This window comes from Jaculus jaculus, chromosome 6 (assembly GCF_020740685.1).
Source record: "Jaculus jaculus isolate mJacJac1 chromosome 6, mJacJac1.mat.Y.cur, whole genome shotgun sequence".
Classification (NCBI taxonomy): domain Eukaryota; kingdom Metazoa; phylum Chordata; class Mammalia; order Rodentia; family Dipodidae; genus Jaculus; species Jaculus jaculus.
Genome location: NC_059107.1, coordinates 10226011 through 10242241, shown reverse-complemented (window position 1 = coordinate 10242241; position 16231 = coordinate 10226011). Strand labels below are relative to the sequence as shown.

The 16231-nt window shown below is 56.1% G+C and overlaps 1 protein-coding gene across 1 annotated transcript in view; it reads left to right on the top strand.

Annotated features, from left to right (window-relative positions):
- Window positions 1-16231, top strand: part of Obscn (obscurin, cytoskeletal calmodulin and titin-interacting RhoGEF) — a 150599-nt gene that overhangs the window by 124004 nt on the left and 10364 nt on the right. Inside the window, 5 exon segments of the mRNA XM_045151723.1 lie at window positions 12014-12126; window positions 12400-12572; window positions 12734-12808; window positions 12909-13109; window positions 13817-13877. Coding sequence (XP_045007658.1) covers window positions 12014-12126; window positions 12400-12572; window positions 12734-12808; window positions 12909-13109; window positions 13817-13877 — 623 coding nt within the window.

Here is a 16231-nt window from a genome sequence, read left to right as displayed (position 1 = left end):
CCATCAGCATTTCTGGAGGCATCCCCGTACTCACGTGGTGGACCTCAGTCAATAAAGAGGCCTGCCACCCCAAGTAGAGGCCACCCTGGGACTCCTCCCATTGACACTCTTCTCCCAGTGGCTTGGCCCTGGTTGCCTGCAGCCACCACCACAGCAAGGAGGCATATCCCATACCACATGGGGGAGGGGAGCCATATTGGGATTGTCCCCATGGATGCGCCACCTCCACACAGACTGGCTTCAGTCGGATGTCTCAGCTCCCGTTACGGGGACCACGCAGCCACTTCTCATCTCTTCTTTGGTTCTGGCCACCTCTGTGTTGTGTATCTTTCCCCGGAGAGACATGAACAGAGACTGTTCACCACAGAGAGCGCACTGATGACAGACCAGAGAAACAAGTCCACCCAAGTGTAGCTTAATGAGCCAGTGAGTTTGCTGAATTTACTACTTAGAGGAGTGTGTGTAAAGGTTACTTACTTAAAGGCAGCTAGCTACGTCACTGGGTGACAAGTCACGGCAGTGTCTTCCCTGGAGCTCCCTGCCCAACTCACGGCCAGGGAGCAGCTACAACGGGGGTTGCGGCACATCAGCACACGTGCAGCCAGGTGGGAAGGCGGCCAGGTAGCCCCTGTCCAGTTGAAGCTGCGCCGTGTGGGAGGGGCTCCCGAGCTGGTAGAGAGCCTCGGGTCCCTGGGGCGTGCAAGTAGAGCTAGACTGAGAGCCGCAGAGCCCGCAGTAGGACGGTCTGGGCTGTGTGTCTTCCAAGAACTGAACTTTGTGATCCCTTGGCCATTGGAACCAATCCCTGACACCGAGGGACCTCTGATAACCTGGACTCTCTTGAGAATTGTGCTCCTTCTCCTCCCCCAGTCCCAGGGCTCAGCCTTGGCACTTCTTATGCCCTCCGCAGTCCTCATAAAGACCCCCTTCTTGACGGGCAGGCCACAGAACCCGCAGCACCGAGCACACCTGCCACCACTGGCACCTACGCTTCTGGGCATCTCGTGTCTCATGGGGAAGGTGCCTCTTCTCGCTGCAGACATGTTTTCTATACGGTTGTCTACTTGGGCGTCCCGATGGGCCTCTTTCTGGGGGCAAGGGGGGGTAGCAGTGTGGAAGAACAGGCCTCCAGCCCCACCAGGGCCAGGTTTGCATCAGCGCCGTGGCGAGGCCGTATGTGTGGTCCTGGAAGACTCTGGAGCCAGAGCCCACTGCTGCCAGCTTCCTAACTCCTGTCCTGCTTCCTGTTAACCCTGTGGCTGCAGCCAGCGTGGCGTGGCAGGCCTCTGTGGGCGCTGCTGCCCTCTCGCTTCGGGCCGACCAGCCTGGGAGCCCTGCTTTGCACAGTCGCGGCCCTCCTGTAGCTGTCGGTATTCACCCAGGCCCAGAGGTGGTTGTGGGGCAAAGGGAGTTAGAGTGTGGCAGCCCCGAGGTGTCCTGCCCACCACCCTTGAGAGTGGCAAGGTGGGACCCCTCGGGGAGGATGGAGGAAGGAGCCTGCGCCTTCCCGTCCCTCTGCTCAAGCAGGTGGGAAGCACACTGGCCACATGGGGACCCTGAGCTCTGTGGCTGCATTCCAGACTCTCTCTCTCTCTGTGAGTTCCCCCCACCGTAGGGGCAGCCTGTCCAAACCCATGCACACATACAAACACATACATGTGCCCATGTGTGTGACTTGTATATTGCTGCATGCACATGCCTGTGTACACACGTGCGCATATGTGTCCAAGTACATGTGCATGCACACACGGTGTGTGCACGCATGCATATGTGTACACACAAACTCAGAGTAAATTCTCCTTCCATATGCACGGACACCGCTAGTACTTCAACTCGTGCGTCCCTCAGCTGAGAGGACTTCACTTGTTCCCTGTAGAGAAAATCAGGAAACCCCCCAGACAACACCTCTTAAGTTTTCCCTGCGCAGTTGGCAGGAGGGTCTGCTGAGATAGGAGGGGCCCTACAGGCTGCCTACTTCCCACCTGCCAAGCCTGTGAGGAGAGGAGTCCTCCACATGACTAGGGCAGGGGCAGACTGGCCCCAGCCTGGCCTGTCTCTAGTAGCCAAAGCTGCCATCTGCAAGGTTGGAACCATAGGCCCTTCCCTGCTGGCACTAGAAAGGAGTTCCCATGAGCTGGAGGTGCTCCTGTGCCAGCTCAGGACCACACTGAGGCACGTCTAAGCTATTCTTGCATGTTAGTTTGTTTTTTGAGGCAGGGTCTCACTCTAGCTCAGGCATACCTGAAACTCCGTGTGTAGCCCAAGCTGCCCTTGAACTCATGACGATCCTCAGCTTCCAGAGTGCTGGGATTGAAGGTGGAGGCCACCACGCCTGGCTTTGTCCAGGCTGTTCTTGGCAGGACTTCTTTGGCTTCCTGCCATGGAGCTGAGATGCGCCACTTGCAGAGCTCCACTGTCTCATCTCCTCTAGAGACACACATTGGCAGTGTTTAGGATTTTTTTGGTAAAAGGCCCTGGTCCCAGTGTGGCTTCTGCGCAGCCTCCAACCATTCCCTCCCTTCTTGTAGACTCAGCTTCTGTGTCTGAGAAATGGGACCATATGTATGACAAGGTCACAGGACTCCCCCAGCCCATGGACTGAGAAGGTCAGGATTCCTGTGCGGGCAGGAGAGCATCCCCTTCACCCTCCCCACAGCTCCTGTGGCACCTTAGGGGCAGTGGGTACTGCCTCATGTGAGTTGCATGGCAGTCACACCCCCATCCATCTAGAGTAGGCATCGTCACCTGTTTCACAGGGAACCAGAGTCCCCAGCTACAAAGACCTGTCTCGGGGACACATGGCCAGGCAGGACCTGGGCCATGCTCCTACAATGAGCAGGTTGCTATGCTGCCACACCACCCAGATAGCTCCTTCCCGGGCGCTGCTGATCTGTAACCCTTGCTGTTCCGACTGTTTTCTTTGTAGTCACTGAGCAGGAGACTAAAGTCCCCAAGAAAACCGTCATCATGTAAGTGCAGGCGTGACTCTAACTCTCCTATGACTGTTGGGTGCTTGCCACTAACCTGCTTGCGCCTTGCGAGCCTGGGTGTCCTGGCCGCCTGCCTGCCTGCCTGCCTGCTCCTGTAGCCTTCACTCACCCTGTGGGTGGCCAGCTCCTCGCAGATTCTTGCAGACACCTTGTCTAGCCACTTCCTCAGGACCATGGCATCTCCACCTTCATAGCTGTCTTCTAGGGCCTTCTAGCTCAGCCCATGGCTACAGTTCCTCGGCAGGGTGGCTTTATTCTGCACATCTCACAGTGGCTTACCAGCAGTTGAGGGCAGCTAGCATGGAGCTTCCCTTGACAGGCTTGAGACAGAGTGCCAACCCTCATGACGCAGGGTCAGAGCTTTCTGCAGCAATGGGAATATTCCACACCAACCCAGCCTAATGCAGCATCTATAAATATTCCTAGTACAATGAAGAACTGACCCAACTTTTATTCATTTGAGTCTAAAATACTGCAGCAGCAGTAGTTGATATCATAGCCCCAGGGCTGTTTAAGATCCCTAAGCCCAGCCCTCACATTTGGAAGACAGGTTCTGAGAAGTCACGCCTTTAATCCTCGTACTTGGGAGGCAAAGGGCCACCCTGAGACTAATAGTGAATTCCAGATCAGCCTGGGCTAGACCTTACCTCGAAAAGCCAAAAAAAAAAAAAAGGCTCTGAGAGATGAGGAGGCCAGCTCAGCTCAGGAACGGGGATATCGGTGGAGAGCTACTTCCCCTGGGCTTCACTTTGCCCCCATCTTTATCCTCCAATGCCTTTAAGGCTGGAGCAAAGCCACGTGTGTGGAGGAAGTGGCCCAAGGAGACCCCCACAGAACGAAGGGCTGCTTAGGACCTGGAAAACCCAGGACGGCTTCCATTAGTAGGTGGGAGATGGGGGGAGGTGTTGTGAGAAGCAGGAAAGCCCTGGAAAGGGAGGCTTCTTAGCATTCTGGAGGGACCTGAAGGTAGCCATGTTGCTAAAGAATTCTATTGGTGGACCTTGAGTGAGATCTCAGATGAGCCCTTCCTGCCCGTCCTCCACTTGGCTCCTTCCAAGGTGGCCTGTTTCTTTGGTGTTACCAGCGGCTTCTCTGCTGCCCTGTCCCTGAAGAGGCCTCTCCTAGAGCTTGGCCCATACAGTCCTCTCTGCCTCTTATGAGGGGAGAATGTTACCAGCCACCTGATAATGGAGGCAACTGTGGGGCGTGGAGATGCAGCCAGGAAGTCCCACGGGACGCTTCAGAGATGACTCCTGACCGGGCCATTGGATGCTGCCTGGAGAGGCACTCTCAAGTGTGGCATGTTCCTATTGCTTCTCAGCTCAGCATCGCCCATGGTGGAGAGGGGGCCTGGGGCACCGGGAAGAAGAAAGCACCACTCCCTGGTGGTCTGTGTGCTGAGCTGGTAGCCAGCTGTCGCTCTAGGAGTTCCAGGCCTGCATGTAATGAGTGCCCCGTGAGAGCTGGGCAGGCCCTTCTTCAGGGAGTAGAGCCCAAAGCCTGCCCCGGGAATGGGCATGAAGGGAGGCCAACACAGGGAACATGCAGGGTTTGGAGGTGCCTGAATCTTGTTTTAAGGCTACATACCAAAACCTGAAGTTGGACACTGGACCTGCTTGTTTAATATATTCGTATCATGATATATATACACACATATATCTATACACACACACACACACACACACACACACACGTACACGCACATAGACACGTGGCTGGGGAGGAGGGTGCTCGGCTTGAGCGCATGTGCAGGACTTTGTGCAGTGTCATCCCCTGCTCAGTTACACGTGTACTAACTTGACCTCTGGCATACGCTGATGGCATGGTGCTGGGTGACGCTGCTGGCCTCTGTGCCCACTTCTTCTTGGGCCCTGTCCCCCCACCAGAGAGGAGACCATCACCACGGTGGTGAAGAGTCCCCGTGGCCGACGACAGTCCCCCAGCAAGTCCCCCTCCCGCTCGCCTTCCCGCCATTCTGCCAACCCACTGAGGCCAGGCCTGTTAGCCCCCGAGCTATACCCACCAGGGCCCAGCCAGCCCCGCAGGCTCCAAGGGGAGCCAGGTCGGAAGGCCCCGGTGCCTACCCTGTATGTGACAGAGGCCGAGGCCCTTGCTCCGGCCTCGCAGCCCCGGCCCAAGTGGCTGGAGGTTGAGGAAACCATTGAAGTGCGAGTGAAGAAGACAGGATCGCGGGGCTCATCTCCTGTCCAAGAGGCGCCAGGTGGTGGTGGAGGAGGTCTGCTCGTCACGCTGCCTGGTGGGACCCCCAGCCGGGATGCCAATGTCAACAACTCCAACAACAAGCATGTGCAACAGGAAGGCCAGGCCTGGGGCCCCGCTGTGGTGCACGTTGGTGAACCCCTCGTCTTCCACGTAGATGTTGGGGACGGTATGGGCTGGGTAGCTTCCGGCCCTGTTGGCTCTGAGGCACGGGAGGCTGGGGCCTCCCACGAAGACGCGAGTATTGTGGAGGAGGCAGGAGGCCGTGACCAAGAAGATTGCGCCTTCGAGGTAGAGGAACCCCAGGATGATGGCAGCCTTCAGGACCGTGACCCCAAAATCCTCACACACAACGGCCGCATGCTGACACTGTCTGACCTGGAAGATTATATACCTCAGGAAGGGGAGACCTTCGGCTGTGGGGGCCCCGTACCCAGCTCCTCTGATGACCCTCCCTGTGAGGTCTCTGTGCTCCAGAGAGAGATCAGTGAGCCTACTGTGGGGCAGCCGGTCCTGTTCAATGTGGGGCGCCCGCCGGGCCCTGGACGTGTGCCCAGTTTCTTCAGGTCGGGGCCCCAGGTCCAAAGCCCAGAGGGGATCTCCTTCGTCCTGCGTGAGGCGCAGGCTGGCCCAGTGAGCACCACTCCCTGGACAGGCTCCTTCCACACCCGTGTCCAACATTCAGTGGACAGTGGCCAGAGCAGCTTCAAGACGGAGGTCTCCACCCAGACTGTCAGTTTTGGAGCATTGGGAGAGACAGTCACTCTGCACATCGACCCTGATGCGGGTGAGGCCCCTGGGCCCTCCCAGGGCTGATATTGCTCACTGAGGACACTGACAGGGCTGAGACAACATGGGAAAGTGGGACAAGTAGAGTGGCCTGGGGCTCTGGACCTTGGTGGCACTAGCATCTGGCCACAAGCCCCAGCTCACCATGGGAATCCTAACCTCTTGCTTCTCTAGCCAGTGCCAAGCCTGCCCCGTCCTCCTTCCCAGATCCTCCTACCTCACTGGACTTCGTCCCCATGGCATGAATAGAACAGCACCCATGATGTTGGAGGGTGCTGACATCTCTTCAGAAGGGCCCTGACAGGGAACAGCTCAGAGACACCCCCCCTCCCAACTCTGGCTCCTTCCTTCAGGCCTTTCTTGGGCTCTGGACACAGATGTGGACTTGGATGTTTCTTCTAAGACACTCCTTCCATTGGGGTTCTTTCCCAGGGCTACATCCAAGGTGTGTGGCTTTGCCACCAGCTCTGCAGACGTTTGGGGTCACCTCTGCATGGAGAATACAGGCTCTGTGTTTGGGGAAATGCCCTGGCTATTGGCCCTGATGAAAACAATAAACCAATTCCCAGCACTTCCTCTCTGTTCCTTCTTGCTTGTGAAATCATAGCTCAGAGTCCTGTCCTCTCACAGCCACCCACCAGACCTCCTCATTCTCCCAGGGCCCCATCTGAAATCATACAGGACCTGCAGGTGGTCCCTGGGTGTGAGCTGGGGGCAGGACATGGATCCAGCCAGTACCTGGACACGGGGCTGATCACTGTGACTCATGGAATAGCTATCATGATCAGTTGGTTTGCTGGGGTCTGAGAAAGCCTTCCTAAGACCTGGATAGCGGAGGCCATTGTAGGACAGATGAGAGATGAGAAAGATCCAGGTTGAAATGATGTGGCTTTTTTTTTTCTCCTTTCTTTGGTTTTTTCGAGGTAGGGTCTTGCTCTAGACCAGGCTGACCTGGAATTCACTATGTAGTCTCAGGGTGGCGTTGAACTTATGGCTGATCCTCTTACCTCTGCCTCCCAAGTGCTGGGATTAAAGGCGTGTGCCACCATGCCTGGCTTGGTGACCTGAGCTCTCAGCTTCTAAAGGTTGACTTCTATGTCCCCAGAGGAGATTACTCAGGATCTCAGCACCTGTCTGTGAGGGGACAGGGCCCAGATGACCCTCAGCCAGCACCCAGGGGTGCTGCTGGCCTCTTGCATTAAGAAAGGAGAGTGTGGGTGCCTGGTCCTGTTGGAGGGGGACAGCAGGGTTGCCCTGTCAGTCTGGACCAGGGGAGTGTTAACGGTACCTAGTCAACAGGAGCTTGAGGAGGATCTGTGAGGGGAAGTCTCTAGAATAAAGTGACCTGGTGAGGACAATGTTCAGCAGTCCTGGGGCTGTGGGGGTGGGGGCACTCAGATGAATAAGCAGTTCTAGAAGGGTGCACCCAGGCCAAGGGCAGAAGCCATGCTCCGTAGAGGTCTGGTGGGGAGGGGGACACTGGGAGGCTCTAAGAAGGGACAGAGGAACGGCACTGGCCTGGGCTGGGCTGCATGTAGAGGACAGAAAGTCACTGGCCGGGTGGGAGGGAGAGGGCCTTGGCTTCCCTAGGAGGTGAGTCTGTTCCTCGGAAAAAGGCCATGGCTGTGGCCTTCTGGACACATAGTCCTAAGGACCCCTTGGGACCCCTTTGATACGGCACTAGGCTCACTGAGGGGTAGGGTCCCGAGCTAACCAGGGTAGCCAGGCCTCCATGGAGAGCATGTGGGACTGGGGACACAGGACGGGGCTCCCTGGAGAAGGATGGGCTCTCCCTAAAGCCTCTGGGAGGGTGACCCTGAATGTGAGGTGACCCTGAGTGAACCTCTGGGAGGGTGACCCTGAATGTGAGGTGACCCTGAGTGAACCTCTGGGAGGATGGCCCTGAGTGTGAGGTGACCTTAGTGAACATCCAGGAGGGTGAGCTGAGTGCACACAGCCCTGGTGGAGGAAGCCGCTGCCCCTGTTACCGGGCTCAGGGCTCCTGGTTATGCCACGTCCTCCCAGATCTCCCCTCCAGACTTCCTCCTGCGTGAGGAGCTGCAGGTGAGGTGACAGTCTTTGAGGAGTGGGGGGGGGTGCCTAGAGCCCCAGGCTTCATTCACCCACGTGCCCCTGGCCTCTTCACAGGCACCACCCCTGACGACTCTGTCCACCCTGCCCTGGAAGGAGCAGACGAGGAAGCCACTTCTGTTCTTTGGAGACTGCTGAGTCCAGAGGCTTTGGGCCCCTCCCCAGGGGACTTCACCAGCACCAGCCCAAGGGGCCCACCCACAACGCAGGAGGCCAGCCCCCTGCACCCAGGCATGGCAGCCTCAGGGGTACCTGGTGAGGCCTAGTGGGGAGCTGGCTACACAGACCCTCCCAGGCTGGCTCCGTCCTTGGCGTGGGAACCCAATGGTCATATCGAATGTCATTGCCATGAGTACAGATTGGCGGGGCCTGGGAAACCCTTGGTGTCTTGATGGCTCCATGTGCTGGAGCAAGGTCCACCCTTGTTTGAGAAATTCAGGATGGGGTGAGTTCTGGAAGGCTCTTCCTGCTATGAGTGAGTCTTGTTTTAGTGCGGGAGAAGTTGGAGGAGGGAGAAGCAGGAGGAAGGACAGAGAAGACAGAGAGGAGGAATGCAGAGAAGAAAAGGCAAGAAGGGGAGGAAGGGAAGATAGCCAGACTTGGAAGGAAGGGGGCGGGAGGAAGAGGAGTGGAAGAAGGATGGAGTAGAAGGAGAAGAGGAGGAACAGTGCTGGGGTAGAAAGGACAGTCCCCCAGACAGACCGCCTTTCTCCATGGGTCTCTGCCGCTACCGCACTTCCCCCTGTTCTGTGAATCACCCAAGACCCTTTCCTTGGGTGGGGTTGGTCCTCTCTATGGAGCACTTCAGGGAGTTTTCTCTAAACAGACAAATAGTGTGTCTAGGGAAACTGAGGACCCCAGCAGGGAGAGCCCCTCTGGCCCCTGCATCTGTAGGTTGATTTGAAGCACCATAGCCAGGTGTGGACACTGCCTTCCGGCTGGGCTGGGGCCTGTAAGCAGAGAGCACAGCCCACACCCCTCCCGGTGGTCAAGATAGGAAGGGACAGGGCTGAGCCTCCGGAGAACTGAGGACTGGGCTGGAGTCCTTCTGAGCTGGAGCTCAGGGCACAGACGAGACAGGTCAGGCTAGAGCCTGGGCAGGCAGATGTGGAGCTGAAGGTGAGGTTGACTTAGAGCTGGCAGAGCGGAGGAAATGGAGCCAAGGCTCAGCCCTCTCTGCAAGGCATTAGACAGAATATGTGACAGTGACCACGATATACCAAGAACAGGCCCAGAGCAGGCTTGTCTGCTCACCCACAGCTCCACTGGGCATGCAGAACTCAGCTGGTTTGATCTAGCAGCCCCCCGCCCCCATGCACAATAGCAGGGATGGGAAGTGAGGGGCTAGGGCTGGTTCTTTCACCCTTGTGGTCACCAGCTCTCTCACTGTAGAGTGATGACCTAGGAGACAAGGACAGGACAGGCCTGGCACTCAGCTCACCTTGTGGCAGGGATCTCAGGGCCATGATGCAGATTACAAACCCGCTGGACCGTCCTCAGTCTTGCGCTCCGGGAGCCCTTGGGGTTAGCTGGAGAGAAGAGACTGACCAGGACTGCCCACCTGTTGCGAATGTGGGACAGAGGAGCAGAGCCCATGGGCTCATGCATCCTAGAGGCTCACCCAACCTTCTCTCACATACCCTGCCTCCCGGGAGAGCCCAGGAGACGACGTGAGCACAGTGGCCCACACCTGCCTGTCTTCAGTGTGCCAGCCCAAGGCTGGGACTCCCGGTGGGAGTGCCCCTGAGAGCCCAGGAGAGGGCGCTACAGTCCATGTCTCTAACCTGACAACCTTCCTGGGTAAGGCCTTGTCCCAAGTGGTGGACCCCCAAGGCTGGTTGATGAGGGCACATCAGTGACACCCCTGAAAGGTGGAGTGGGTGACCTGAGGCGTGGGCACCGCGTTGTGGGTTGGGCTGGTGCTTTAGGTAAAGCTGAACGAGGCAAGGTGGGCAGGGACGGACCTGAGCAGAGAGGGCAGGACCTGAGGTCCGCTGGGTAGAATGCACAGGAAACCGTAGACACAGTGGATTCTGAATGGGGGGTGGGGCTGGGGGAGGATGGGGGGACCTGGAGGTTCTTGGAATGACCACATTCCTACCTGAGCCCAGACTCATTCCAGTGTGTCATCAGTGAGCTCAGTGCACTGTCCTTCCCCAGTGTGACCAACCGGGGGAGGAAACTGGGTTATACCTGCCCTACCTCTCAAAGCCTAGCCTACAGGCAGCACCCAAGCACCTGGCTGGGGTCCCTCCCGTTCACCCCTGCAGGCAGCAGAGCCCAGAGATGCTCACCCCTGCCTGGTGCCTCCATTTCCCTGGATGTGCCATCTGTCAGCTCAGGTTGTCCGAAGCCCACCTTTACTAGCCAGTCCATGTAGCATGTCTTCTCTGTGATGGGTAGAGTGTCCTCTGTTGGGTCCAAGCTGCCACCTGACACTATCCACATGTCATTGTCATTCCTGCCCTTAGAGAAGTCCTGAAGCCCTTCATCCCCACCCCCGCCATGATGCTAGGACCTACCTGTGCTTGCTCAGCCTGCTCAAGGGCTCCCCCAGCTGGCAGGGCATGTTCCTGCAGGGCAGAGTTTCCACATCTTGGTTCAGCCTAACCAGTGCTAACCAGAGATGTTGAGCCAGGGGGGTGGTCCTGGCAAGGAACCAGGGGCCTCAGCAGTGCAGTCAGCACATATTATTACTGAGCTTTGGGGACCAGGACCTTGCCCAGTTCTCACCAGGCCCTGGGTGCTTGACCCTGCTGCCAGCTATGAACTCCACCACAACCGGTGATGTGGTGGGCAACAGTGGAGCCCACCAGCTGTGACTCACTCAGCCTTCTGTCTTCCCATCAGCTGAGCCACCAAAGGTCCTGCAGCCCATGACACATGAAGTCCTAGAGGAGAAAGTGGCCACTGCCGGGGCCCAGGAACGGACCGTACCCATTCGGTAACTTCCCTAGCCAGTGGGGGGTCATGAGAGGGACTGTCCTCCAAGAGACACATGGGGTGGGCAGGGCAGGGTTCACACAATCTGGCATCAGGAGTAGTGAGTAGGGTGGAATTAAAGATTCCTGGAATATTCCTTGCCAACCCCCAGCCCAGCTTGGCAGGAAAAGGTGTGGGGAAAAGACCCCTTTGTACAAAAACCCGGGCTTCTCCGTCCTCACAGCTCACCCTACACTTGAGAGCAGGTAGTGTGGCCAGCTCATCTTGACGCTCAGCCACCTGTGAGGTGCAGGGCTGGCTCTCCAGTTGCTTCCACTGAGCAGAGACCATCCCACCTTGACCTCCAGGGTGGAGGGTGCAGCCTGGCCGAGTCCAGGCACAGGAAAGCTACTTCTGGACCAGGCTGCAGGCACAGGGCCACTGCTCTTGGACGTGCAGAGCCACGTGGTCATGGAGACCACACAAAGGACCTACGTGTACCAGGCCACTGACACAAGTGCGGCAAGTACGGAACGGGGTTGGCTGGCGGAGGGGAAGGCCCACACCTGCGCGGGGCCAGTGGGGGGGGGGGCATTTGTATGAGGGCATGCTGAGATCACCAGGCATGCCTCAGCTGATGGCCCCCCATCCCCTCTCACTGTGTCCTCTGGGCATGGCCCAGCAGGAGCTTTACATGGTGCCTGCTGGTCCCCTCCTTGGGAGAGTCAGCCTTGTTAATAAGTTCTGCTTCCCTTGGCCTGTCTGTCTGCACGAGTGCTTGGCCAGCTGAGGTCAAAGCTAGAGACAGTGGCTGGATGGAAGGAAGCCCTCTGCAACGGCCATAGGCCTGGGTGGTGAGGAAAGGGTCACTACCAGCAGGGAGGGAGGTGGGCTCTGGGGTCCAGGACTGTACTGACCACCTGTATGTGGCAGGCTGTACTGGACACCCAGGGCCAAGCAGCCTGGGGTCTCCCCACACATTCTCTCTCCACCTCTCCTAGAGGCCCCATCCATGCAGGTTACCATTGAGGATGTACAAGTTCAAGTAGGCAACACAGCACGGTTTGAGGCTGTCATCGAGGGTAACCCACAGCCCACAGTGACGTGGTACAAGGTAGGAGCAAGGCCAGGCAAAGCAGGTGGGGGGTGGGCCTCGGGAACCGGAGGGCCCCCGTGTGTGCACATGTGCAGGGGAGCTGTGCGTACTGCCGCGCAGTCTGCAACCCCCGCCACAGAGCCGCCCCGTGCAGCTCCATCCTGCACTTCCCTGTGTCTCCTCTGGTTTACTCCCGAGGAGACACACACTGGGTGAAGAGGGTGGATGGCTCTGGGCGCTGGCATCTCCCGTGACGGGCTGACGGTGGCCTGTACTGTTCTGTGTGACCAGGACAACGACCAGCTGAAGGACAGCGCCCGACTGAGCCAGCAGCAGGACGGTACCACATACTCCCTGGTGCTGAGGGACGTGGCTCAGCACGATGCTGGTGTCTACACCTGTCTTGCCCGCAATGTGGGTGGACAGGTGCTCTGCAAGGCAGAGCTGCTGGTCCATGGGGGTGAGTTAGCTGGCTCCTGCCATGCCCTGACAGGGCAGAGGTGGCACCCGATTTCCCATAGGCTCAGGTTCCGGGGGCAGGCTCTGCTCTACTTGTAGCGTGGGGAAGCAGTAGGGCCAGGATGGACATACTTTGCACTTTCTTCTCTTGGTCTGTAGGGGACAGCAAGCAAGACTCAGAAAAGCAAGCATACCGGAGGAAGCTGCATTCCTTCTATGAGGTCCAAGAAGAGATTGGGAGGTATCACTTCAACCTCTTCCCCAGGACTCCTGATGTGCCCCCCCCCAAAAGCCTCAACACAGTGCCCATCATAGGCTCTCTTCTCTCCACCCACTCGCAGGGGCGTGTTTGGCTTTGTGAAGAGGGTTCAGCACAAAGGAAACAAGATGTCCTATGCTGCCAAGTTCATCCCCCTGCGGAGCAAAACTCGGGCCCAGGCATACCAGGAACGAGACATTCTGGCTACACTCAGCCACCCGCTGATCACTGGGCTCCTGGACCAGTTTGAGACCCGGAAGACTCTCATCCTCATCTTGGAACTGTATCCTGTGCCTGGGCCCCTGGGAGGATCTAAAAAGAGTCATAGGCCTTAGACTAGGGTTGGAGAGTTTGGCATCTCTGGAGTTGGCTGGTTGTGATGCCAGTTGGCAGCCCAGCTTCTGAGCATGTGTGCCACTGGTGTCTCATGCCCAATGACAGACCTTGCTCTTGCAACTCATGGTGGTCTGGCTCAGGGACTTGGTTATGAAATTCTGCCTCTGTGTGGATCACTGATAAAAGGTCACCCAAACAGTGCTGGGTTGGTCCTGAATGTCCACATGTTCTCAGCACGGGTGCTCAGGGGTCCCCTCCCATAGGTGACCTCTCAGACTCAAGGCAGCAGTTTCCCATCCCAGCTACTGAGTCTCCCTCCAGCCCATGGGTCTGAGGGTCTGTGTGCTGGACAACCTGTCAGCTGTCCAGCCTGCCTCTAGGCTTTCTTAGGATTCTGGGGAAGGTTCCCTGGGGTGGGCTCTGTACAGAGATGAAATGGTACCCTCAGTTCCACTGTGCCAATGCCCAGGGGGCTTGGTTCCCAGAGTCCTTCTGAAGCCTCTTAGGAGTTGATGCCATCTAGAGGCTCAGAGGTCTCCATCCCACCATCCTATACCCTGAACAGAAGCTGTGGATCACAGAGTCCTTTAAGCAAGGGTACCTAGGAACTAGGTGGGTTCCAGCCTGGGTACAGCTTTTCCTTGACCAAACCAGTTGTTCATCTGAAGAGCTGCTGGATCGCCTCTTCAAGAAGGGCGTGGTGACTGAGGCTGAGGTAACCTCACCCCACACACCCACCACTACCTGCCTAAGGCTCCCTCAGACCACAATCCCCAGACACAGCCTCTCTAGCTCTAAGTTCCCTGTGATTCTGCAGAGCATTCAGGTGTGTCCTGCCCCCCTCGGCCCTGTCCTGCTCCTCCTGATGGTACCACCATAGCTCCTCCCTGCTTCACACGAGATGCTGCTTCAGGTTCACTCAAGCCTCCACAATTTTGGGGATTCCCAAGCTCTAGAGTTCATAGAGTCTAGGCAGGCTTCCCTCCCTGTGGAACCTGAGTCAGGAGAAAGAGGCCTGTCCTTTGGAACAAGCTGGGATGGAATTAAGGAGGAGGCTGAGGCTATTCCCCTAACTGAGCTGGGCCTGTAAGAAGCTGGCTTCCACCTGAGCCAAGTCTCTGCGGGTATTGCAATTACTGATGCATTGCTGGAACAAACACCTGACCAGAAGCAGCTTATGGGAGGAAAGGGTTATTTCAGGCTTTACAGAATCCAGGGGAAAATCAGTGGTAGCAGAAGCTGACTCACTTCCATAGATTCACAGCAGAGAGACACCACCAAACAGCCAGCAAACATAAACAGCCAGAGCTCCAAACTGACTCTCTGTACGCCTAGTAGAGCTGGACTGAAGAGCTCCCTCCCCAGCCCTTGAGTGACATAGCATCTCCCGCCAGGGTTCTGCCTGCTAGAGTCTCGAGTTGCAAACTCAGGGCTCAGTCAAAAAACACTTGAGTCTATGGGGCCATACATTCAAACCACTACATTTCACCCCTGGTCCCCATAGATTCATGACCATCTCACAATGCAAACTGCACTCAATCCAACTTCAAAGGTCTCCATAATCTTTACCAACTTTAAAACTATTCCAAAGTCCCAAATCTCACCTGAGATTTAAGACTGCCTTTTACGTGTGAGCAGTGTAAGATCCAAACATCAAACATCTGCAGTTTGAGTCCAACATCCATAACCAGTGACAAAAGTCTCTAGAATCCAATTCTGCCCAGAATTCCAAGCCAGCAGCTCTCCGTGGTGAGCCATTTCACAATTCTGGCATATCCAAAACATCATGTCTACTCTACAAACCATGGCTCATCTTCACAGCTCCTTACCTGGACACAGGGATTCCAACAACCCTGTTTCCCATGCTGCATTTCAGTGGCTCTGGTTCACCTTCATACAATGGCCTTACTAGGCCTCTACACAGGGATTTCAACCCTGTTTCACTTTGCCCAGGGGCCATTTCCAAAAAACAGAACTGTGTTGCATATCCAATGACCCACTCTTTCCAGAATTTATACTCCATAGTACCAGGTGGGACATCAGTTTGTTAATCCAGTGGGGAATAAATCTTGACCTTGAAGAGCAGCATGTATACCTTTAGAATTCTCCCTTCAAGCCACCTCCTTTCAGTGGCTCATTTCCATTGTTTTCATGCAAAACAGTTGGCCCACCCTTGGCGATGGTAATCTGCTGAACATTTGTGGGTTCAGTAGCCTACAACTAGTCTCTGTGCCCGTAATTTCAAACTTGTTTGAATTTTTCATGTGATAAGCCCTACGTCTTTCATATCTTTATGCTGCATATATTTGCCAAGTGCACAAGTCTATTACTTTTGAATTCAACCTTGATCAAATTCTCTGGGCACGGCCTGGAGGGGTTGCTCAGTGGTTAAAGCATTTGCCTGTGCGGCCTAAGGACCCAAGTTCGATTCTCCAGATCCCATATAAGCCAGACGCATGAGGTGGCGCGTGCATCTAGAGTTCGTTTGCAGTGGCTAGAGGCCCTGATGTGCCCATTCTTCCTCCCTCTCTCTCTCTCTCTCTCTCTCTCTCTCTCTCTCTCTCTCATAGATAAATAAAATAAAAGCAAATCTTTATTTAACATATATGTATGTATGTATGTATATATATATATTTCTCTGGGCACAAGCAGAAGAATACAGGCAGCCTTTCCACCAGTAGCCCAGTTCCAACAAAGTTCTCTCTTTTCCCTTTAAAAGTTCATAAGCCAAGCCTTCACAGTGCACAGTTCTCTCTGCACTTAGGATTTTCAAACTCTCGCCAGAACAGCCCGCCAGGCTGCACTTGCAACACTACAAGGCTCCTGCAGTACAAAACACCAGATCCCGTCCACGAGTGCCAGAAGAGCAACACCCACAGCATCACGGCAGTGGCCCACTTCTCAGTAGCAGTTTTACTATCCGCGGTTGACTTTCGCATTGCTGTGACAACCACCCAACCAGATTATGGGCAGTTTATGGGCAGGAAAGGTTTCATGCTTATAGAATCTGAGATGAACACCGTCAGGGGTGGAAGAAGCTGGCTCACTTCCATGGATTCCTAGCAGGGA